Below are 25706 nucleotides of genomic sequence, written 5' to 3' on the forward strand. Positions count from 1 at the left end.
GGTCTGAGGCTGTAGCTCAGTGGTAAAGCACCCCTGGGTTCATTCCCCAGTACCAAAAGTAAATGAGAAAACCTGACACCAACAAAAATGAGTAATATTAGCAACTGCTGGGTGGTTACCATGTATCAAGGGCTGCACCATCAATCTGCACATAATAACTTCCTCAAGGCTGTACATCAGCCCTCTGAGACAATATTATCATCCCCATTTTGCAGAGGAAGAATCATGCACAGAGAAATTAAGTGTCCTGCCCAAGGTCACTGAGATGATACATGGTGGAGCTGAGATTCAAATCCTGGCATCCTGGCCCCAGAGCCCACGCACATTGCCTTCACCTTTACTCTCTCTCATTAAGCAATCAGGCCCAGCTCCAAGATCCCTCCATCTGCCATTACACTCAGGTATTCTATGCCCCCAAATTCCCTCCCCCTATCCCTGGTCCCTTCCAGGATAATGCGCAGATGTTCCTCACCTTCTTGATTTGCACTTCATGAAAGAGCTGACTACACTGTCTCCACATCCTCACTCCTGCTCCACTGCATGGTGCTTCCCAAGCTCCCTCCTGCAACCCAGGGATCTCAACCTCCTTGTTGGTCGGCCCAGCGTAAGGGCAGTTTTATACTCTTCTCTTTCTGGACTCTGGGCTGCACCTGTCACTTCCAGGCTCCTCCTGGCATCTCAGACTGTTCCTGCACTGTCTCTGCTATGGGGCTCTTCTCACTCTGCCCAGGTTTCAAGACTGAAGCTCCAAGCTTCCATTTAAGGGACAACCATCCTGTTCTCTGTGTTATCCCCAGATGAGTTCCTGCATTTCATGATATCCTGAGTCATGCTGATGACTCACAAATCCATTTCTTCCACCAGCTTCACCCCCTCCCCAGTATTTCAGACCAACTCTCTCACCTGGGTAGCATGACTGGCTGTTCAATGCCCAGGCAACCTATAATCTCCATGCTTTTCTTAACCCTGGGCCCTCAGCCTCTGGAATGCCCTCCTCCACACACACCTAGTCAACTCCTACTCATCCTTTAAGACCCACTTCTGCATCCACAAAGTCCTCCCTGGTACCCATCCTAGCTGGGTTGGGCTTCCTCCCACAAAACACATTCCAAACTAAACTAGGCATCTTCCCTCATCCTCTACCTCCTCCATTATTCCCCCACTCTGTCCATTATCTATTCTCAGTCAATCTCCAATTTCTTCCACATTCACTTCCTAAATTCTTCCCCACTCTGGAGACCCTTCTATACTCCACAATCATGGCTCACAGGCCCTTATTTCTCTTGCTGACAGCCTCCAACAAGCCTCTTTCAATCTGCGCCCATTCAGGGGCCAGGGGTACCGTCCAACAAATATGCCAGTGTTGGTGCCCTCTTCAAAATCCTTCCACATATACACACACGTGCATGTGCTCCTAAAAAAAGGTAAAGACCAAATAAGTTCTTTATTTCAGTAAGGCACCAAGACATCTCTCTCTCTCTCTCTCTCTCTCTCTCTCTCTGTGTGTGTGTGTGTGTGTGTGTGTGTGTGGTGCTGGGAATTAAACACAGTAACCCTTTACCATTGAGCTACAGCTATAGCCCCAGACCTTTTATTTATTTATTTTATTTTATTTTAGTTGTAGATGGATGCAATATCTCTATTTTATTTATTTATTTTTTATGTGGTGCTGAGGATTGAACCCAGGGCCTCACATATGTGAGGCAAGCGCTCTACTGCTGAGCCATAACCCCAGTCCCCCCAGACCTTTTTATTTTTTATTTTGAGACAGGATCTTGCAAAATTGCCCAGGCTGGCCTCAAATTTGCAATTCTCCTGCCTCAGACTCCTGATTTGCTGGGATTATAGACATGCATCACCATATACAGCCAATTTTCTGGTTTTGATAATGTACAACAGCTATATAAGATGTCACCATTAGGGGGTTGGGACATAGCTCAGTGGCAAAGTGCTTGTATAGCCTTGAATTCAATCCCTGGTACTGCATATGTACTGCAGGAGCACATTCCTGTAATCCCAGTGGCTCCAGAGGCTGAGACAGGAGGTTCACAAGTTCAAAGCCTGCCTCAGCAAAAGAGAGGTGCTAAACAACTCAGTGAGACCCTGCCTCTAAATAAAATACAAAATAGGGCTGAGGATGTGGCTCAGTGGTTGAGTGCCCCCGAGTTCAATCCCCAGTACCAAAAAAAAAAAAAAAAGTGGTAGTGAGACCACTACCACTAGTAGGAGGACAAAGTCCAAGTTCTTGAGCTGACTGCAACAAGGCAGAGCAGGCCTGGCCTCACCAGGAATGTCACACTCCAGCAACCACCTGGCTTCCTACTCTGTGTGGGAAATCCTCCACACCCAGTGCTTCTTCAAAGCTCAGCTGAGGTGTCACCTCTGCCAGGCAGGCTTCCTTCCCATACCCTACCCAAACACAGCATTTCTATGCTCACCACAACCAATGTTCTTGATCTAGCTATTGGAAATCACAATGCCCAAGTCTCCATCTCCCTCTAAACTATAAGCTCTTTGGAAACAGAAGCTGTTTCTGATTCAGAGTTGAGTGCTCAGGAACCTATTCTGAGGGGTAGCCCAGGAATCCTAGGACAAGAGTGAAGATACTGATACCAGTCATCACTGACAGGTACTTTCTCCTACCATACATTGCCCTGAGAGCTTTAAATATTATTTAATCCTCACAAAATCCCATTAGAGAAAGAACCATTATATACTGATTTTGTAGATGGGGAAAGCAAAGCACAGGAGGTGAAGTAACTTACTGCCAGTATTACAGCAAGTGATGGAGCTGGTACTTGCACCCTGGCAGTTGGCTCTGAGGCCCACACTCAACCTAACAGTGCTCCTCTCCTGTACACACTGCCCAGGTTTAATTAAAGAGTAGCCATCCATCAAGACTGCAGACATGCAGATACTTGGCATGGCTCTTGACCCACCAGGCCCTTGATGGCTCTCTCAGAGCAGGAAAGGCTTAATTTCCTCATCCTTGACCCTAGTCAGCAACCCTGGTCTGCATTTATCCCTTCCCTGTGATACTTATGAGGATGTCTAACTACCCAGGATCCTCTGCTCCAGAGGTCAGGAAGGAGTCTTACCTCACTTCTGCAGGTGACCTGCAAGCATCAAGGAGCATCTATACTAAGGATTCTCAATGGAGGAAGCAGAGGCTGAAAACTTGGATAGGAAAACATCTATTAGCCCCTATCTGATATGGAGCATTCCCTCCAGTTACGAACATAGGCAATAAGTAACACACTGCAGCTATAGGGGTGACTGTCACCACTGGGGTCTGTTCTTATCACATTTCAATTACTGCAGACAATGAAATGTTATACTCAGTGAATCTTCAAAATTATGGTAGTTGCATTAGACTCACTGGTAAATCTTTTTTAGTGAATTGATAAAAACATTCAGCTTTAGTTGAAGAGAACCAGTTTCCTTTGTAATCCCGTGTATTTCACTTTATACATTTAAACACAGTGGTTTGAGAAGGGTCTGAGATTCAAAAGCCCTACCCTAAGGAATCATTTGTCTCCACAATAACTTCAAAAGTAGGTGTCATGACCCTACTACTGTCTGCAGAACAGTCTTGGACAGGACAGTGACTGGCCCAAAGCCACCTACAACAGAGGCTCCATCAGGAACACAGGTTCAGGACTGAATGTTAAATAGATGTCAAAGGTCTCAGCAACCTGTAGGTTGCTTTCTCTGCAGCTGGCCTGGCAGAAACCAAAGTTCAGGAAACAGCCCCAGGCTTGCCCCCCCCCCCCTGCAGCCACACTATCAAACTAAGAGTCAGCAGCAAAGCAAAATCTCCTCCTTCCTGTGGTTATCTGGTTATAAATGGCTTTTACTTTGACAATCTTGCCTCACCCTCCCTACAACCTGGGCCACCTGTACAGGAAAGGTCCAACCCCCCCCCCCAGGCTCTCACCACCCCCAGCTTCCCCAACAAGACCCACAGGATGCTAATATGAGACTTTTAAAAAATAACCCTCCTGCTGCGCCCGGTGGTGGTGCATGCCAGTAATCCCAGCAGCTTGGGAGGCTGAGGCAGGGGGATCAAGAGTTCAAAGCCAGCCTCAGCAAAAGCAAGGCACTAAGCTACTCAGTAAAACACTATCTCTGGGGATGTGGCTCAGTGGTTGAGTACCTCTGAATGAATTCAACCCCTGTTACCCTCAAAAAAATAATAAAAAAACCCTCTGTGTCCAACTACAACACACACATATATATATATATATATATAAAAAAAACAACATATATATATGTATGTATATATGTGTGTACATATATATATATATGTATATGAATATATAAATATTTATAGTTCAGTTGGTTGAGTGCTTGCCTTGCAAGGACAAGGCCCTGGGTTCAATCCCCAGCATCACACACACAAAAAAAAATTTAAAAGTCTGGGGATGGAGGGGAGTGAGGGGAAGGATGGGGTGTAGGGATGGGAAGGACGGTAGAATGAGACATGTATATAGAGTATTATTACCCTACATACATGTATGATTACTCCTACTGGAGTGACTCTGTACCCTGTATAGCCAGAGGATTGAGAAGTTGTGCTTATATGTGCAGAATGAATCAAAATACATTCTACTGTCATCTACAACCAATTAAAACAACAACAACAAAAAGGTCTGGGATGTAGCTCAGTGGTAAAGCATCCCTAGGTTCAATCACAAGTACTACTACTACTACTACTACTACTACTACTACTACTACTGTCACCACTGCTACTAATAATAAGGATTTCCAGACAGAAAAGAGCAGGCTGCGCTACTGACATAGCTCAGAGGTAGAGCACTTAGCTAGCATGTGTGAGATCCTGGGTTCAATCCCCAGTACCAGAAAGAGACAGAGAGGGAAGTAGAGAGGGAAGGAGGGAGGGAGGAAAACAGATTGGTGCAGACTACAAGTAACTTGCTAGCATCACTCCTGCATGGCTAGTAAGACCTCAAACCAACTCTCTGCTCTACCACAGCTGTGTGACCTTGGGTGTGTTCCTTAATCTCACTGAATCTCATTCTTCTCATCTTCAGAATGAGGTTGATAATAACTGTTCCTGCCTCAAAGAGTTTTGAAACAGATTCAATAAGAGAAAGCAAAGAAAGTGCCAAGCACTGTGCTGGCACAGGGTGGCATTAAATGTCATGGTGGCTGCTGTCATTGCTGCCATCATGTCTCAGCCTCCCATTGGGGGCTCAGGAGTTGATGCTGAACTGAAGTTAACTAGATGGTTCTGGAGTGAGGCAGCAACACTGCATCCCTCCTTCCCTGCAGGCTCCCACGGCTTGCTGGGGAAACAGTGCTAGTGCACACCTGCAGAAGCCATTATGGTGCTTGCAAAGAAACAGACTCACCAGGGGAAATAAATAAGGCGGCAAGGAGTCCTGTGGCTGGTGATGACAGAGGAAGGAAAAGGAGCCCGTTTTCTATGGACCATTAAGTGTGATGAAAGGAGCTGGCTTCCGTGGAGGCCCCAGGGAGCTGACACTGTAGTCACTTCATCAGCCCAGGCTGGGCCTCCTGCTGCACAGAAGCCAGCCTCCTGAGGACACCTCCACCTTCTGCTGTCTGAACCATGCTTGGGCCTGCATCGCGGGTCCTATCATCTCCCCTCTTCCTTCTTAGCCCGCATGGAGCCAACTCCAGAGCCAGGCTGCCTGGGTCGGCTTCACTTCTCTGTTCCTTATGCAATGTCATCTAACCTCTCTGTGCTTTAGTTTCTTTATCAGTAAAATGGGGATAATTATAGGGCCTACCTATAGGGCTGTTATGAGGATTAAGTAAAATAATCTAGGACTCACAATTGGGCCTGCTCACTAGGGAATTGCTAGACCAATATTCGTTAGATTCATTAAAAAATGTAAAATTCCTCTAGCTCCTTTCATTTGATTTTCTTTTTTGGGGGGGTGGAGGTGGTACTGCAGATTGAACTCAAGGGTACTTGACCCCTGAGCCACATCCCCAGCCCTATTTTGTATTTTATTTAGAGACAGGGTCTCACTGAGTTGCTTAGTGTCTCACTGTTACTGAGGCTGGCTTTGAACTCACGATCCTCCTACCTCAGCCTCCCAAGCTGCTGGGATTATAGGCATATGCCACTGTGTCCGGCTCTTCATTTGGTTTTCTTGTTCCCGTCTCCAGGCATGGGTTACCATCAAACATCAACAAATCTCAGGGCTCATTTTCAGAACAGAAAGGCTCAGAGAACCAAAGGGACTTCAGTGGCAGAGCCTGACCTGAACTGCAACTCCCATCTGCTTCCTATACTGTGGCTGTACCAGGTGGCCTGTGTCTTCTTTGCATAGGCCTTTTCTCTGCTTTTGTCCAACTGTCTCTACTTAGAATGCTCCTTCTCTGGCCTTCCTCGTTCCTATCTTTCAAATGTTCAAATGGCACTTCTTCTAGGAAGACCTTCAACCCCAGGCAAAATAAACCTTTCTCCACACTGGGATATAATTCAACTGGACAACAGAATGGTTAGATTTGTCCTCCTGGCATGTCCACTAGGGCTGGAGGCAGAGGGTGAATCAGACCCAGCTCCTGTCCTCGGAAGGCTTGGGTAAATCATCCAGGGCTCCTCCAGGGTCCAAGCCAGTCTCCAGCAGGTCATAGGAACTTCCACACTCAGGGCTGTCCTCCCTCTACCCTCTTCCGCCCTCTGTGCTGGTCAGCTATGAGGGGCCTGGGATACACAGTTAGTTCAGTAGAATTCCCTGGCCTTGGGAACCTGCTGATCTTTTAGCATGAGCCCTGTTGCATTTGGCAGTTCAGATCATCCCAGTTCCTGTTCTTATCTCTGTTTTGAAATGAAGGTGGCTATAGAGGACAGGAGTACATGCAAGAGTCATGAGGGCCTGTGTTCAAATTTGGCAGAGTGACCTTAAGATGGCACACAAATTCTATGTTCCTCAATTTCTTCAATGACTGGAGATGAAAATGCCCACCCCTTCTGAAACTACAGTAAGAATTAGAATGTAAATCAACTTTGCAGCACAGGAATAATTCAGTACTTGCCTTGCTCTTCTCCTTGGCCAAACCTCCCCATTCTTTCACACTCAAATTCAGCTTCCTACAGGAAGCCTTCCCTAACTTTTTCAGGTTAACCTGAGCTCTCTTCTCTCTACTCCCAGTGCACTGACCCCAGAGTTAAACACTTTTTGGTTCTCTCATTGGCTCACTTTCCAGCCAGACTATAAATGGCTCAACCCCACACTTGACCCCCAGCAGCTCACCAGAGGCACTTGCTTGGTAGCCCAGGACTCTGGGAAAGGGCAAAGGTCTGAGTCAGAAAACTAATTAGGAAGCAGGACACCCTATTATCTAAGACTCAGGTTTCTCTTCTGGAAAAGGAAGATTGAAAAAATGTCTATCAGAGGCTGGGGTTGTACCTCAGCAGTAGAGCACTTGACTAGCATGTTGAGGCACTAAGTGTGATCCTCAGCATCACATAAAAATAAATAAATAAATAAATAAATAAATAAAGGTTTTGTGTCCATCTACCACTAAAAAAATTTTTCAAAAAACGTCTATCAGAGGGCTGGGGATGTGGCTCAAGCAGTAGCGTGCTCCCCTGGCATGCATGCGGCCCGGGTTCGATCCTCAGCACCACATACAAACAAAGATGTTGTGTGCACAGAAAACTAAAAAATAAATATTAAAATTCTCTCTCTCTCTTTAAAAAAAAAAAACGTCTATCAGATATAATTGCTACAGAGGACAGGTAAGCTAACATGTGAAAGCCCTTTTGTTACAAACTAAAAGGTGCCATTTAAAAATTTATTTTCAGTTTCTCAAACCCAAAACTACTGATACCTCAATTTTTGTATACCTAAGACTCAAGAGACCAGCAACTTCTTAGCCTCTAAATAATTCAACAAACCAAATTGTGAACTGTCTAACCCAACAGCTCGGAACTTGCAGCACAAACCCCATCTCAGCTCATGTATCACAAAACCCCTCTCCTACCCTCAAATCTCATCTTTTCTGGAGACAGGTTTCTCCTTCCCAACTCAAGGCACCCTCTGGTCTCAGAGCTGCCAGGTTTGGGGCTGGGGATGTGGCTCAAAGCAGTAGCACACTCGCCTGGTGTGAGTGCCTCCCGGGTTCGATCCTCAGCACCACATACAAAGATGTTGTGTCCGCTGAAAACTGGAAAATAAATATTAAAATTCTCTCTCTCTCTCTCTCTCTCTCTCTCTTTAAAAAAAAAAAAAAAAAAAGCTGCCAGGTTTGGGCCCCATGTTAATTCTAGCTTACAGCCAACTTCTATGGGAGGTACAAGTGGGGAAGACCAGGAAGGGTTTTGTTGGGGGGGGGGGAAGTCTTGGTAGTAGAAGGAAAGATTTTGCTAGGAGTCTGTGTCCAACACAGTTGCTAACTGTACTATAATTATCGCATTTGTGTGAAAATTCAAGGATCTGCATTCTGCTATTTTCATCAGACTACATGAACTGCAGGCACTGAGGGAAATGGCAAGAAGTTGGGGTTCCAAGTCTGGTGCCTAGGAATCAAAGTGCTGGCTTGCAACTGGGGAAATGATACCCCTGATCACCCTGCTGTGGGCCCCAGATCCTCACTCCAGGCCCAGCCCCCTTCTTCAGACCCCCAGACTCCATTTGCAGCCCCAGCTCTCCATCTGCCCAGTTGGTACCAGGTAGGCACCACAGCCATCCTGTTTTATCAGAGTGAATGGTCTGTATATGATTCCATCCCCCCACCACCCCGGGACCGGGAAAACTGCTTTGTCTGTCTCTGTGGAGGACCCCCAAACCAGGCACTGTATAAAATCCCAACCAGGCAATGTGGACGAGAAGACAGGAGGAAACAAAAATCCGAAGACAGCCCCAGCCCACTGGGGGCAGAAGGGGGTGCCTGAGGTCTGTTCAGCGTTGCCAGGGCCCCCAGCCTCGCGGCGCGCCCCCCAGGTGCCGGACCCAGCACCCTGCAGCCTCCACGAACTGCCCTCCCACCCCGCCAGCCTGGCGACGGCCATCTCGCAGGCCTGAGCTGGGGGACAGATCCTGCGACCGGAAATGCCCTTCTGCCCAGCAGGCCCAGACCGCGCCCCCCTTCCCTAACGCCCCTTCTTCCAGGGCCCGGCCGCAGGCCCTGGATCCCCGGACTCGCGTGACCGCCGCAGCCGACAGGGGTGGCCCCTGGGGCGGACGTGATACCCGGCCCTCGCCACGGCCCCTCCAACTTCAGGCACTGCGGAGCCAAGGCGAACACAAAAGGAGAAGGGGCCCCTACCAGCCCTCGACCTCCTGCGCGGGGACCCGCAAAGCATCCGCACACCCCCAAAGCTGCAGACCCCGAGTGGACAGCCCCCCACCCAAGACAATTCCAAGACACCCCTGGGGGCTGCAGGGGCGGCCGGACCTCCCCAGCGGCAGGTGGCCCTGGGCGCACGATAACTTTGAAACTTTGGGGACAGGATACGGGGGCGGGCAGGGGGTCCCCCAAAAGGAGTCGATGCGGATGAGGGGCTCTTTCTTTATTTTTCCAAAACCCCCTTTCCATATGGACGGCGCGCGGCTCCGGCCTGGACCCCGCTCCCCGCGCCTCCGCCCCGGCCCGGCCCGGCGCCCCGAGCCCCGCGCGCCGCCCTCCCGGGACGCGGCCCCGGCCTCTGCCCCGCGGGGCTGCGGCCGCGCCAAGACTCACCTCGGCCGGGCTGCGCTCCCCGCGGGCCTGCGCCGAGCCCGATAAATGGTATGCTATGACTAGAGGTATGATTACGTTATTATTATTAGTAATAATAAGAGTAAATGCTATTTAATTACGGGCGGCCGCATCCTGCTCCCGGCGCCGCCGCCCCGGCAGCTCCGTCCATGTGGCTCCGGAGCGCTTTACTTTCATTTCCAGCCCCCTCGGCCGGCCGCTCGCGGCAGCACCCACTGGAGGCACCGTCTCCCTGCAGCTCTTCCTCTCGGGTCCTAGAGAGCGCGGCTCTTCGGCTCCTCGCCTGGTAGCGCCCGGGGTGGGCGGCGCGGGCTGCGCACCTTGGGAGAAGGGGGTGGGGAGTGGGGAGCCTCCCTCCCCCGTGTAAAGCTCATGCCTGGAATTCACCTTTATTTTCTTTAAACGCTCCCTTCCACTTAGGTGGTTTTCTTTGGGCAGTTCTGCATTTCTGAGCTGATGCTGGACAAATCCAGAGCCTCCACCTTTCCCTAAGGGAGTAAAAAGCCCCGGATTCCCAGGTGCTTTCATGGATAGTTCCCCAAGACCCTGATTGCCTGTGCTCTCTGGATGAGGACCGGGACTTAGAGAGCGAGCAGAATCTCATTTGGCTAGGATTTTATGCACAGGAAGTTAAAGGGGGCGGGGGAGGGGATGAATGACACTTGTTAAAGAAGGACAGGCAGATTATATTCAAAGGGGGCTCTCCTGGTGGGTGTAAGGACCACTGCGATGGGCTCTAGCAATGGCGGAGAGATACTGGGCTAAACCCCTGTCACAGCAAGGGCAACTGGGAAGGAGCACGATGAGGGTCGATAAATAGAAAACTATCAAGAGGAAGCATGAAGAGTAAGGGATGTTTCTGTCTAAACCCACTTAACAAGATTCTTGATGAAGGTAGACCAGGGTGATCCAACATTACCTGGGGGAATAGTGGTGGAGGAGGAACCTGATTAGATACTGATAATGATCAGACGTGGAGGATGGATGATCAGCTAAACTAACTTGGCAGGATTCTTGCTAAAATTGGACAATGCAGAGATAAACACACGGAGTCCAAAAGTCTAGGCCTAGCTGGAAAGTTCAAGGAAGCTTCTTAAGTAGAATTTGGCCAAGGAGAGCAGGAATCTTGTCAGGAATCTTTCCAGGAGGGATTTGAGCCCACTTAAAGGACCCACTAGGTAAGGGGAGATGAAGCAGACAGATCAGTCAGTCAGATCAGATCAGCTATAAGCACCCAAGGCACTGCCTCAGAGCTGTAATGGTCAGGCTGGATTTGAATCCAGGGTTTCTGATTCCAAATAAGAGTTCATCCCACACAACCACTACTGGCCCTGTCAATTTCTGTAGGAACTACATCCTGGTGAGAGTTCTCTCAAATCTTCCTCTTTCCCCTTCTTCATTTTATGCACACAAGTGTTTATGTGTATGTTAATTTATTGCAGATCAGCTGTGAGCCTCACAGATTTTATCTTTACAACTGTTATCTCTTCCACCAACATTTGTGCCAGACATGATCTGAGGAACTAGGGATACAATGGTGGAACACATTTTTAAAAATTTATTTGTTTGTTTGTTTATTTATTTAGACTGTACAGGAGATTGAACCCAGGGCCTCTCATGCACTCTGGGCAAGTACTTTACCACTGCACTACATTCCCAGCCCAGGGACACATATTATAAAATATAAATAAACGGAGTGGTAGATGCTAGGATGGTCATGAACATGAGGGTGTGTTGACTTATTTAATTCTCACAAGAATCCTGGAACATTGGTTTTAACACGCCTATTTTACAGATGGGCAACAGAAACTCAGAGATTAACTGGCTTGTCCAAGGTGACAGTTGTGACTCTAGAGTCTCTGTTCTTTGCATGGCCTCTGACACTTCTTACCGCCTCTGCTTTAAGAGAGACTTGGAGAAGAAAATGCACCACACCTTTAGAAGTTCTTCAACTCTTTCCCCTGTGACTTCCTTCTTCCTCCTCACCACTGAGATTAACAATCAAAAAGAGGCTCTAGCAGGAAGAGAACATTCTCATAAACAAAAGCAGTGGCCTCAGACATCACTGCTGTTCATGTGCCACCTGGGATAGATTAAGGATCATGGGCTAAAGGCAGTGACAAGCTAAGCCTGGTGACTTTGAGTGGCTGGGTGATGTGGTAAGGGTGTCAACGAGGTGCCATTAAGAAGACCAAGTCCCTAGCTCTGTGACTTGCCTGCTGGGTGACCCCAAGCAATCCTTCAGTATCAGTTTCCTCATTTGTAAAATAAGAATAAGAACACTGAATCAATATAAAGTTTGTTTCAAGAATTTGCTGTTCAAGATTGGTTACAATGAAATAGTGCCTGGTAAGTATGTAGTACAATTACTAGTCCACAGTAAGGGCCAGATAGATGTCAGTTCCACACCCTCTGTGTAAATTTGCAGTGGAACTCTCTTGACAGCTTATCACATCAGCCACCATTGTTATTAGCACTCTCATTTTATAGATGGAAATGCTGAAGCCAGTTGGATTGCCACATCTTATCCCAAATGAATTAGCTGATAGAATGTGGAGATTCTTCAGTCCCATGCTCCTGGTGAAATACCACATATCATTAAAAGAGGAATGTCCATCATTTAAGGGAGATTCAGCTGAATGCCAGCCCCTCATATCTTCAGTATGGCATCAATTTGTTAAACTGTTCTGACTGCCAAAGATGGTAAAGGGGACCTTTATTACAAGACTCCAGTCAAAGATGGAGGTGCTTTGGAGAGGAGGGCCTGGCACCAGTAGGTTATTGCTGTAGTCTGGCTGGGCACAAAATAACCGAGCCGCCACCAGGCACTTGTAGGTTCAAACAGAAACTCCTTTATTGCCCGAACTCTCACTGGCCCTCCACCCGTACTCCTCACGAACTCTCCCCACCCTCCATGGGCTTCTCAAGAGAACTCAACGGGAAGTCCCCGAGGACTCAAAAGTAGCAGGTGCCACCCTATTGCCGGACAGCAGGGGTCTATATACAACTGTATACACAGCCTGTTTCAATCCAGCATCATCCAGTCACAGCAATTATACACAGCTTAACTTAATTATCATCATTTTAATGGCTCCCTGGCATCACCTCTCAACCACTCCTTCTGGCAATGCCAGGCACAATCCCGACTCGGCTGTGGCTCTCAATATGTTATTTTCTAGAAAGTTCTGATGTTGGACTGCAAGGCTCTGTGTCATACATTAAAGCTGAAGTGTCAGTAGCAGCTGCCACCTATTTATTATGAGCCAAAGACTTTGCATATGTTGATTCTCTTACCTTCTCAAAAGCCGGTAGGCAGGAATTGTTTTCAGGTGAGCAACAGACATAAAGCAGTTAAGTGGCCTGGTCAAGATCATGCATCTAAGAGGCAGAGGCGGGATTCAGTCCCAGACCTTTCACGTGTACGGCAGGACCATTGTACCATAATGTGGACATCTTAGATCTGGATTTGTCACTAGTTATCCCCAAGGACTTGTCATTGGAGTGGGTTGCTGGAGAATGGGAATCCAAGGCTCATGCTCCTGATCTCAAGGAACTGACAGGTGTATCATTCATGTGTCCCTTCTTCTGTGAGCACCTTCGGTACCTGCAGCAAAGTATCTTAACTTGAGGTTTAGGGAAGGGCCCTGAAGATGTATGCAGCATTTTAGGTTTAGGTTCCTTTTCTCTCATGTGTAAATTTGGGGTGCTGTGGACTGAATGTATCCCCCCAAATCTACATGTTAAAACCCTTATCCCAATGTGATGGTATTAGGAGATGGGACATTTGAGAGATAATTAGGTCATGAGGGCAGAGCCTTCATGAATGGGATTAGTGTCTTTTTAAGAAGAAACACCAGAGAGGGTTGAGGTTATGGCTCAGTGGTAGAGTGCTCCTCTAGCATGCATGAGGCACTGGGTTTGATCCTCAGCACCACATAAATATAAAATAAAGTGATTGTGTCTACCTAAAACTAAAAGATAAATATTTTTAAAAAAGAAGAAGAAACACCAGAGAGATGATCTCTATCTCTCTCTTTTTGCCAGGAGCATATACAGCAAGAAAATAGCCATCTGTAAATGAGGAAGGTAACCCTTTCCAAGCAGAACCTGACCATGCTGGCATCCCAATCTTGGAATTCCAGCCTTCAGATCCATGAGAAATAGGTTTATGCTGTTTCAGCCTCCCAGATTATGGCATTTGTAATAGCAGCCTGAACTAAAATGGGGTAACAAGAGAATAGCCACGTATTGCCTCATCATGAGGATACATTCTGAGAAATGTATTGCTGGGTGATTTTGTCATCATGCAGGTATTATAGAATGTATTTCCACAAATCCAGATGGTTGCAGTTTACTATAGACTGAGTGTATGTGATGTGTGCTGTCACGTATGTAGTCTGTTGTTGATATGACTGTCCTCATCTCATAGGATCATGTGATGGTAATATTAAATGTCAACTTGACTGGGCTATGAGGTGCACTTAACAAATACTGGCAAACATTATTCTGGGGCTGGGTGCGGTGGTGCACACCTGTAATCCCAGCAGCTTCGGAGGCTGAGATGGGAAGATCACGAATGCAAAGTCAGCCTCAGCAACAGCAAGGCACTAAGCAACTCAGTGAGACCCTGTCTCTAAATAAAAAATACAAAATAAGGCTGGGATGAGGCTCAGTAGTTGAGTACCCCTGAGTTCAATCCCTGGTTCCAAAAACAAACAAACAAACAAGAAAACATTATTCTGGGTAATTCCATGAGGGTGTTTTTTGGATGAGTATAACATTTAAATTGGTAGACTGAGTAAAGTTGATTGCCCTCTGTCAAGTGGGTGGACTTCATCCAGTCAGTCAGTGGGAGGTCTGAATAGAACAAAATGCTGGCTTTCCCATGAATAAGAAGGAATTCTTCCTCTTTGCCTTTGAGCTGGGACATTATATTTTTTTTCCTGCCTTGGACTCAAAGTGTAACATTAACTCTTCTTTGAGTTTACTCACCTTCAGACTGGAGGAAAACCATTAGCTCTCTTGAGTTCTTCAGTTTGCTGCATGTAGATTTTAGGATTTGTCAGGAGGCTGAGTGCAATTCGGAGATAGAGCACTTGCCTAGCATGTGTGAGGCACTGAGTTCAATCCTTAGCATGGCATAAAACATAAAATAAATAAATAAAATAAAGTCAGGCTGTCCATCTACAATTACAAAAAAAAAAAAAAGGATAAGGTCTTGTGAACCCATTCCTTACACAAATTTGTCTACCTATCCCATTGTTTCTGTTTCTCTGGAGAATCCTGACTAATATGAGGTCCCTACAAAGATTCAGTGAGCTATTACATGCAAAGCATTGATATACATGTGATTATTATTAATTTTTTATAACAATTAAGAAAAAAATTTTTTTAGTTGTAGATGGACACAATACCTTTATTATTTTATTTATTTATATGTGGTGCTGAGGATCAAACCCAGGGCCTCAAACATGCCAGGCAAGTGCTCTATCACTGAGCCACCACCCCAGCCTCATGTGATTATTATTTTAAAAATAAATTATTTTCTGGGACCCAATCCATAAAATTCAGATTCTCAAACATGAGGGTGACATAAAAAAAAGAGAGGAGGAGAATCCATGAGCCTCAAGGGTGTGAGAGGTTGGTCATAGACAACTGCAATACAAAGGAAGAAAAGCAGGCAATAAAACATGATCTCATTTGTCCCCAATGTGTTATTATGAAAATATTCAAACACACAGCAAGTCAAAAGCACTGCACAGTGACGCACCACATGTTCTGGATTATTTACCACTGTTAACATTTCGCTCTATTTGCTTTATTACATATTCTTCTATCCACTCATTTATCATCCATTCGTTCTCCTGTCATTCATCCACAGAACATTTTTGTTATTAAAAAAATACCCACAGGTAATTTTTAAAAAATATTTTTAGCTGCAGATGGAAACAGCATCTTATTTATTTATTTGTTGGTACTGGGAATTGAACTCCGGAGTGGTTGATCACTGAGCCACATCCCCAGGCCTATTTTGTATTTTATTAGAGACAGGGTCTTCCTGAGTTGCTTAGTGCATTGCAGTTGCTGAGGCTGGCTTTGAACTTGCAATTCTCCTGTCTCAGCCTCCCAAGCTGCTGGGATTAAAATGGGGTAACAAAAGAAGAGCCATGTATGCCCAGCAACTTATTTATTTATTTTTTTATGTGGTATTGAGCACTATGCCAAGCACTATGCCACTGAGCCACACTCCAGGCTCCCATAGGTAATTTTTAATTTTCTCCTTTATGCTGTTTAAAATTTATGTTAATTTAAAAAATGAATATCAGTAATTTTTTAAAAAAATTTTTTGGTGGTACTGGAGATCAAATCCATGGCTGTGGATATGAAGGCAAGCACTCTGCCACTAAGCCACATCCCCAGCCCTTTTCTTTTAAATTTTATATAGAGACAGTGTCTCACTAAGTTGACCAGCTGAACTGTGTTCCTCCTGCCTCAGCCTCCCAAGTAGCTGGAATTACAGGTGTGTATCACCATGCCTTCCTGATACCATCTCTTTCTCTCTGTGTCATGATGGGATTCTCAGGAGCTGGAGCAGCAGGCGCTTGCCTACCATGTGTGAGGCACTAGGTTCAATCCTCAGCACACATAAAAATATAAAAAATAAAGATATTGTTTAAAAAAAAAAGAGCTGGCACAGTGCCTGTTTGAATGTAGATGTTTTGGTAACTCTTTGTGGAGTAAATGAATTCATTATGGTTATTCATTAAGTTTAAAAAAATACTGTTTTCTAGTCAGGAGTCCTGGGCCTGAAGTGAGTATATGTGGTTTGAGCGCCTTTCACGGATGTTGTTGCCACCACCTCCTCTGAGAGGAAAGGAAGTGACCCTGGAGGAGACCCCCTGCCTCCCCTGCAGATCCATCTCTCGGTGGGGCCCCAGGCCAGCGCTGGTTGGGTCTTGGGAATGTCTTCCCACATTCCTCACGTGTCTGGCATACTTCAGCCATTTGTTTTTGATCTGACTAAATGGCAAGTCCACAGCCTTGGTAGTTTTTCAGGAAACCAAGATAAATATTGTTATTTATTCCATTTACAATTGGCAATTAAGTTTGCTTTCAGGCACCAGAATGGAATTTAAAACATTCATAAGTAATTTAAAACACTCATAAGTAAACCAGATTAATCTCCAAAACATTAAAAACATAAATAAATAAAATAAAATAAGGGTAAAAGCCTCACAAGGGCAAAAGGCCTGGAGACCATACACTCACCAGTCCCTTCCAGACTCTGCTCACACTCACAGGGTGACTTGCTTTGTGTGCATGTGTGTGTTTAAAAGGCCCCAGAGACCTGGCTTCTACTGTCTCCTGTCTAAATCACTGTGTAATTTGGGTAGGTTATTGGACCCTCTGGGCCCCAGCTCTTCATCTGTTGAAATAAGGAAAGGGGAGGCCTGGGATGCTCTGTCCTTCAGTCAAAGGCTGATTCCCCTTCTGGGTAAGGCAGACTAGCTCTCAGATGAGAACTGGGAAGAAAGTAAGCTGGAGAAAAGGCAGGAAAGAGAGAGAGAGAGAGAGGACAAGTGTGCCTTCCAGTTCTGCAAATCCCATGATCCATTAGCTGGGTGAGGAAAGGAAGGATCTTCTAAAATGTCCCATCACCCACCTTCCTCTTCCCTTTGGGAAGTCTCATTCTCAGGCTCAGGGGAGTCTTAAGAAATAACACTGGGTTGAGTGTGATGGCACATTCCTGTAATCCTAGTGACTTGGGAGGCTGAGGCAGGAGCACTGAAAGTTGGAGGCCAGTCTCAGCAATTTGGCAAGATCTTCAGCAACTAAATAAGAACCTTTCTCAAAATAAAAAATAAAATGGACTAGGATGTAGCTCAATGATTAAGCTCCCTTTGGGCTCAATCCCCAGGAAGAAGAAGAAAAAGAAGAAGGATGAACACTGGAAAAGGGTGCCTGCGGATCATCCCCAAGGAAAATCCAGACAGATCTGACAGGTCCTAGCTGGAAGCAGCACAAGAATAGCATCAGGCTCACTTCAAAGCATCTCAGCCTTCTCAGGTGATGATTAATTTTAAGCAAACATCAGTGACCATTACTAGAATTCAAATTCTCCACAGTGAGGTGGGGAGAGGACCCACCTCTCAGCAGTTGTGTGAATAGGGAGGTTACAGTTCCTGTGGAGCTCCAGTTTCTCCTCTCTGTGTGTGAAGGAGGGGTGGTTATGATGCCCACTTCCTTTCTGGTTGTAAATATTCAGTTAGTGAGGGTGACATTAAAAAATGAGAGAACTTGAAGCACCTATGACAAGCAAGGAAAGATAAAGTACCTGCCCCAGAGACCCTTCCTGGCTGGGGAGGGAGCCATCAAGAATAGTAATTCGGGGGCTGGGGATGTGGCTCAAGCAGTAGCGCGCTCGCCTGGCATGCGTGAGACCCGGGTTCGATCCTCAGAGCACCACATACAAACAAAGATGTTGTGTCCGCCGAGAACTAAAAAATAAATATTAAAAATTCTCTCTCTCTCTCTCTCTCCCTCCTCTCTTTAAAAAAAAAAAAAAAAAAAAAGAATAGTAATTCTGGGCAGGTGCAGTGATGCTCCCCTATAATCAGGAGACAGAGGCAGGACGATCATGAGTTCAAAGCCAACCTCAGCAACTTAGTGAGGCCCTGTCTCTAAAGAAAAAATAAAAAGGACTGGGGATGTGGCTCAGTAGTTAAGTGCCTTCGGATACTCTCAATCCCTAAATCCCTGGTACCAGAAAAAAAGAAAGAAATACTAATTCTGATGGAAAAAACCCTCAGGGATACAGATCAAGTGTTGTGGGGTTTGCAGCTTACTGTGGACACCTGAGGAAGGGTGACTCATTTCTACTAGAGCAATGATCAAAGGCCTTGTATGAGGTGTCATTGGATATGGGCCTTGAAGGCAGAAAGAAGGCAGGTGGGGAAAGGACCCACTTCTCAGAAGTTGTGTGAATAGGAAGGTTACATTTCCTGTGGAGCTCCAGTTTCTCCTCTCTGTGCGGGAGGGAGGGGTGGTTATGATGCCCACTTCTTTTCTGGATGTAAATATTCAGTTAGATGTGCATTAAAGTATCTGGCCCATGCCTGTTTAACTCTGAGTTGCAGGTAAAGCAATGGCAAATGTGGGCTGAGTTGTAAGAGGTAACTGTGGAAAGAAGACTGCATATGTTGATAGCGACTATCTCTGGGAGCCAGAGTTCAGGGCCATGTTTACTTACCTTTATCCTGTTTTATATGGGTTGGACCCTTTATAGTTAATACATGTTATTTATATAATGGTTAAAAAGTGTTTTGTAATCAGGCATGTTTGGCACACACCGGTTATCCCAGCAACTCAGTATGAGGCCAGAATATTTGGGTTTGAGGCCAGCCTCAGTAACCTAGCGAGACTATGACTCAAAATAAAAAATGAGGGCTTGGATGTAAATTGTCCTGTGTTCAATCCCCAATGCCAAATAAACAAAGTGCTTTGTTAAAACAGAAGAGGGGTTGGGATGTGACTCAATGATAGAGTGCGTAACTAGCATGAGTAAGGCCCTGGGTTAGATCCCCAGCACCCTCAAAAAATAAAACTAAACAGAAGAAAAGCTATTGTATTTTTATACTTTAAACAGTTCAAACCTACAGAAAAGTTGCAATGTTCAAAGAACTCCCATATATTCTTCACCCAGATTTACTTAACATTTGAATACATTTGTGCATCTCTCCACGTATGTATATGCTCTCATTGTTTTCTTAGCTATTTGAGGGTAAAATGCAGACTTCATTCCCCTACTTATATAAGCATTTCCCTGTCTAAAAACAAGAGCAATCTTGTTGAGATATAGAGGAAAAAACAAAGGGTTTTTCCTATTTGCTCACTGAAGAATCAACACAAAATACTTCTGTGACTCCAGATGTGTGTGGGTTTTCTCCCACACATTAAGCAAGCAATTGGTTCTTCAGCAGACACTGGCTGGGTGTCCCACAAGGATTTTAGGAGTCCCATGTGATGAAAATGGACTCCCCCATTTTTTTACATCACACTTATACAGCCAGAATCATAATCAAGATAAATTTAACATCAACACAATATTATCATTACGAATTTTTTTTAAAGAGAGAGAGAATTTTAATCCTGATTTTTTAGTTTTTCCGCGGACATAACATTTTTTTTGTATGAGAATCGAACATGTTACTGCTTGAGCCACATCCCCAGCCCCAGGAGAGGATTATCATTGACCAAGAATAGGAGCAGGGGGCTGGGGATGTGGTTCAAGTGGTAGCGCTTGCATGGCATGCTTGTGGCCCGGGTTCGATCCTCAGCACCACATAGAAAGATGTTGTGTCCGCCAGTAACTGAAAAATAAATATTAAAATTCTCTCTCTCTCTTTCTCTCTCTCCCTCACACTCTCTCTCTCTTTTTTTAAATATTTATTTATTTATTAGTTATTGGCAGACACAACATCTTTGTTGGTATGTGGTGCTGAGGATCGAACCCGGGCCGCACGCATGCCAGGCGAGCACGCTGCTGCTTGAGCCACATCCCCAGCCCCTTCACACTCTCTTTAAAAAAAAATTCTCTCTCAAAAAGAAAGAACTGCTAGATTTAAAAATAAATAAATAAACTTAAAAAAAAAAAAAGAAGAGTAGAAGCAGGAGCTAACCTCTCAAATCAGCTTCCCACTCCTTAGGGGTCAAGAGATTATAGAAATAGGGTAAAAGAAATGAGGGAGAATAGGCTAATAAAGGGGATAAATATTCATGTCTTTTCTGGGAATGGGCAGAGATTTTTTTCCCTGGGAATTCAGGCACCAGCTCTGTTTTGAGCCTTTTCTGGTTCTTTGCGATTGGTTGTTGTCCTAGTAATTGTCAACTGTCATGGTGCTGGCGTGTGTGTGTGTGTGTGTGTGTGTGTGTGTGTGTGTGTGTGTGTGGTTTAACATGTACATGAAATTATAACGAAGTTAGAGGGTGTCTGGCTGTCACTCTGGCAGCCATCTTAGACCCAATGAGGTTCATGAGCCCACAGGAAGAGAAACTGCTGGCCTTCAGGCATACAGCCCTCGAAAATAAGCAAGAGTAGGGCTAGGTAGACATTCGGCTATGTCACTGATTACTGCAGGGTAATACTGTCATCTGATATACAGTCAAATTTTGTTAATTGTCTAATATTGTCCTTTATAGCATCCCCCACCCCAGGGAGACTCATATCCAGGGTCACGTTCTGCGCTTAGTTGTCGTGTCTTTTACATTTCATTTATTTATTCTGCGATGCTAGGGATCAAACCTAGGGTATTGCACATGCTAGGCAAGTGCTCTATCCTTGAGCTATACCCCAGCTCACTTTTCACTTTTAATCAGCAACAGTTCTTCAGTTTTTCTTTGTCATCAAGACAAAGAACAGGTACAGACCAGTTACTAAGAAGCATGTCCCTCATCTTGGGTTTCTCGTCTCATCAGATTAATTTGATGCATTACTGAGTGGATGATCCTGCTGTCCTCAGTCGACCACATCCGGAGGCTGCAAGGGATGTCAGTTTGTCCTGCTGTTGAGTTCACGCGGACCACTTGGTTATGGCGGTGTCCGCAGGGTTTCTCCAGCATCGAGTTACTATTTCCCCTTTTTCATTATCAGTAATTTGCAGCTACTTATGTAGAAGCCTCCAATGTCCTTTCAATTTCATGGGACCAAAGAAAGGGAGTCTTTTCCTTCCGGAAACGGATCCCTATTTCTTGCTGAAGAGAACAAGCATCACCTCTCAGGTAGCAGCGGCCGTTGTCAATAAAGTTGTGCAAGCGGGAACGCAGACCTTCTCGGAAGGGTGTGGCTAGGCGGCCGCAAGGCCCGCCGGGAACCGTAGTCTCTGGGCGCTCCGGCTAAACACCTCCCTGCGGTCTCGGCTAGAAGCCGAGAGGGCGGGCGAAGAGAAGCGCGGCGCGCCCGAGCGCGGTGCACCATGGGACTGGAAGTTTGCGGCGTGCGCCCAGCCGCGCCCCGTCGCGCCCGCGCGAAAGGACGGGACTTCCCTACCCGGTGGGCCGCGCGCTCGGGGCCGGGGGTGGCCAGCCCGGGCTCGAACAAATCAAATCGAAGGAAAGAAACTGCCGGCTTTCAAAATCCTCCTCCTCCGCCATCATCCGCCGCGGTGCCGAGAGCAGGTGGTGTAGGAGACACAAGTGACGAAAAGCCCCGGGGGCGCGAGCCGAAGGCGGCTGGGCGTCCGTACCGCTGGACAGGGGGCGGCGAGCAGGCCGGACCCGACCCGGACCCTAAATCCGTCCCTGCCGCTCCGGGCGGACGCTCGCGCTAGGGTCGCCCCACGCGGCTGCGTCGCCTGTTTACGGTAGGGCCAGGGTCCCTCTCTTCTCCCGTCACCTGCCTGGGCTGGGGCGCTGGCGCGGCGGGTGGGCGCCGCTGAGCGCCTTCTGCACGCCCGCGGCCGGCGCGGGCAGGCGGCGCTGGCTATTTCACTAGTGGGTAAACTGAGGCCCAAAGAGGGTGACTTTCTCGCCGCAGCCGCCCAGCCCCCGGCTGCCAGCAGTGGCGTCTCACAGGAGCGTGGGTGTTAACCTGGAGGCGGTGCGAGTCCGCCAGGGATCCCGGGTGGGGTCCACCGCCGCTGTCACGTTCCGCGGGCCCTCGCGCGTCGCTCCCGGGCCGCCACCTCCCGGCTGGCCCAAGCCCGCTGGGAGCCGGCTGGCGCCGCTGCCCGGGATCCGCGTGAATCACCGCCGACACTCGTCCGGATACCTGGACGTGCATCCAAGGACGCCTTCCACGCGGCAGCCGAGAGCGGAGAGGACGTTTTTGTATTAACCGTTTGTCTTTGCTCTTATGTTGGCCCTTTGCTGACCTTGGGCACACCAATATCTATGCTTTGGCTTCTCAGTCTTTAAAGTGGATGGGGGATAGCGTGTGTGTGTGTGTGTGTGTGTGTGTGTGTGTGTGTGTGTGTGTGTGTGTGTGAGTGAGAGAGAGAGATAGAGAGAGAAAGTGTGTGTGTGTGTGTGTGTGTGTGTGTGTGTGTGTGTGCGCGCGCGCGCGCGCTCTCTGTGTGTGTGTGTCTTAGTCTTCCTGGCCTGAGCCATAGGAAGTTCTATGTCCTTTTCTCCTGGGCACCCACCACCACCATTTAACTGGCCTAAGATTGTCCCATCTTACATTTGCAGATGGTGATTGGCTTTTAGGTTAATTTTTTCCCCCGTTTCATCTGGTTATTCTTTGTGCACCTTCTAAATGCCAGGCCTATGCAGATAGTGATTCTGCCAAATTATACCGTCAGAGCATGTTTTTTCTCTGCTAGAATCCTTTTATCGGTCACTCAAAAGTGAAAACCTCGGATTTTTTTGGGGGGGGGCATTTGAACTCAGAGACACTTCACCACTGAGTCAAGTTCCCAGCCCTGTTTTGTATTTTACTTAGAGAGGGCATCTCCCTGAGTTGCTTAGCACCTGGAAGTTTCTGAGCCTGGCATTGAACTCCAGATCCTCCTTTCTCAGCCTCCTGAGCCTCTGAGATTACAGGTGTGCACCACTGTTCCTGGCTGAAAACCATAGTTCTTAAAATGGCCTTTGTAATGAATTTCTTTTTAATTATCTTTTCTCATCTCCTGTGTCCATTCTCTCTTCTGCTCTATGCTCCAACTCCACTGGCTTCCTTGAGTTCCTCCATTCCCCTGTGTGTATTCTATTCCCTTCAGAGGAATGCTCTTTCCTCAGGTGTCTGCATGGGCTAATTCTTAATGTCCTTTAGGTCTTGAATTAAATAGTAATTCCCTCAAAAGTCCTTCTCTAATTATTGTACTTTAAATTGCAACTCAGGAAAAAAAAACCACCTTATTCATTTCCTCTTTGTTTTAATCAAACATACTATGTTGTGTAAAATATATGCTTCAAGAAGGCAGGATTTTTGTTTCATTTACTGCTGTACTCCTTATACCTGGAACGGTGTTCAGTACATAGTAGTACGGTAAATTTTTGTCGAATTGTTAGCGATGTTTACTGCTTCCCCACTGCTAAAGTATAACACCAGAGAAGCACACCGAGGCAAGTTTAGAGTGAAAAGTAGAAGCTTTATTAAGGACAGCAGAAAAGACTATTCCCCTGTGGAAGAGGGGGACCCAAGAGGTGGAATCCATGGAAGGGCGAGGTCTTTCCCTTTTAGGGTTAGGGTTAGGGTTAGGGTCGTCTTTCAGCTTTTCTGAATTTCTGTCCTTTGAAATCTTGAAGTGATAGAATGTAGGTGGGAAGACCCAAAAGGTGAGGGGCAGACAGGGCTGGTGGAGTAATCTGGGGAGGAAAGGCCTGGGGTCTTATTTGATTAGCACCTCGCTGTTTGCTGGGGAGCTGCTTCAATATCAGACCCAGACCCAGACCCGATTTACCTAACTGCACTAACTACCTATCTTTAAATCTGGCTTCATTATGAATACTAGATTCATTACCTATAAAGTAATTCTTGCTTATTGATAAGGAAAAATCCATGGGAGTAGGGGATAGCCTGTCTGTTTGAGCCCAGAAGAAGCCTGAGGGTCATAGGAGAATGAGGGGCTATCATAGCTGAATCTGAGGGCTAGGGATGTGGCTCAGTGGTACAGCACTTGCCTAGTATGTATAGGGTCCTGAATTCCATCACCAGCATCAAACCAATAGCAGCAACTGTGTCTGAAGGTAAGGAAATTGGGAGAAGATGCTTTCAAGGCAACACCTCCTAGTTTTTTTCTTTATATCACTCTTCCTTGGTCTTAGATGGCCTGCCATTTCTTCATTGTCCATTCTGCCAGTCTGCTGGGCTCCAGGCTGGAAGAAACAACTGCCCCTGGTGTGATATTGTGGAATGTGGGAATATGTGTGTGTGTGTGTGTGTGTGTATGTATAAATTTGTCATTGTCCAACGTCCTGGCATACAACTCCTAAGAAGTGATGTGACTTTTTGCATGCTATTGAATTGGCTACTAGCTGGTGACCTCTAGTAGCTTCAGAATGGGGCCTGGTCATTAGACTCAGGCAGCATTAGAGGATTGAGATATTCAACCCAATCTCTGAGGAGGGAAGTGGAGCCGAAGGTTAAGCTGATCATCAATAGACAGTCATTTAACCAATTATGTCTACAATGGAGCCTCCATAAAACCCCAGGAGAACAGGGTTTGGAGAGCTTCTGGATTGCTGAGCATGTGGAATAGGTTCTTGGAGGGTGGCAGAGCCAGAGAAGATGTGGACACTCTAAGCCTCTTCTCCCATGTTACGGGGTATCGAACACAGGGGGACTTGAGCATTGAGTCACATCCCCAGCCCTATTTTGTATTGTATCAATCTATTTATTTATTTAAATTACTGATGGATCTTTATTTATATGTGGTGCTGAGAATCAAACCCAGTGCCTCACACATACTAGGCAAGCACTCTACCACTGAGCCACAACCCCAGCCCCTATTTTGTATTTTATTTAGAGATAGGATCTCACTGAGTTGCTTAGTGCCTTGCTAAGTTGCTGAGGCTGGCTTTGAGCTCTTGATCCTCTTGCCTCAACCTCCCAAGCCACTGGGATTACAGGTGTGCACCACTGTGCCTGGCTCTGTATAGCTCTTCATCTGGCTGCTTGTTTATGTTTTTTTATAATAATCCATAAATGTAAATAGTGTTTCCCTGAATTTTGTGAGCTTCTGGAACAAACTGAGCTCAAGGAGGAGTTTGTGGGAATCCTCATTTAAAGTCAGTAGGTCAGGGCTGGGGATGTGGCTCAAGCAGTAGCGCACTCTCCTGGCATGCGTGCGGCCCGGGTTCGATCCTCAGCACCACTTACAAACAAAGATGTTGTGTCAGCCGATAACTAAAAAATAAATATTAAAATTCTCTCAAAAAAAAAATAAAGTCAGTAGGTCAGATGTACAGGCAAACCAACTTGAAGTTTACATTAGAATCAGAAGTGGGTTCAGTCTATGGGACTGAGCCGTCAATCCGTGGAATCTGACACCATCTGCAGGTAGAAA

The 25706-nt window shown here is 46.4% G+C and overlaps 2 protein-coding genes across 7 annotated transcripts in view; one reads left to right on the plus strand and one right to left on the minus strand.

Moving 5' to 3' along the window:
- The window catches only part of Zc3h7b (zinc finger CCCH-type containing 7B), a 51237-nt gene extending 41006 nt beyond the window's left edge, over positions 1–10231 (minus strand). For 2 of the 5 annotated variants that reach the window (XM_040277491.2, XM_040277484.2), the window contains exon 1: positions 10090–10231. In XM_040277491.2, the coding sequence (XP_040133425.2) occupies positions 10090–10230 (141 nt within the window). In that variant the 5' untranslated portion in view covers position 10231. Of the gene's footprint in view, positions 1–8103; positions 8170–9684; positions 10000–10089 lie in introns of those variants that run through there. The other 3 variants (XM_078052679.1, XM_040277486.2, XM_078052678.1) reach the window with 3 other exon arrangements.
- An 11482-nt stretch (positions 10232–21713) lies between these two features.
- Rangap1 (Ran GTPase activating protein 1) overlaps positions 21714–25706 on the plus strand; it is a 30168-nt gene continuing 26175 nt past the window's right edge. The window contains exon 1 of one of the 2 annotated variants that reach the window (XM_078052682.1): positions 21714–22061. The gene's annotated coding sequence lies outside the window, so the exon portion shown is untranslated. The remainder of the gene's footprint in view (positions 22062–25706) is intronic. The other variant, XM_005322212.5, reaches the window with a different exon arrangement.

This window comes from Ictidomys tridecemlineatus, chromosome 6 (assembly GCF_052094955.1).
Source record: "Ictidomys tridecemlineatus isolate mIctTri1 chromosome 6, mIctTri1.hap1, whole genome shotgun sequence".
Classification (NCBI taxonomy): Eukaryota; Metazoa; Chordata; class Mammalia; order Rodentia; family Sciuridae; genus Ictidomys; species Ictidomys tridecemlineatus.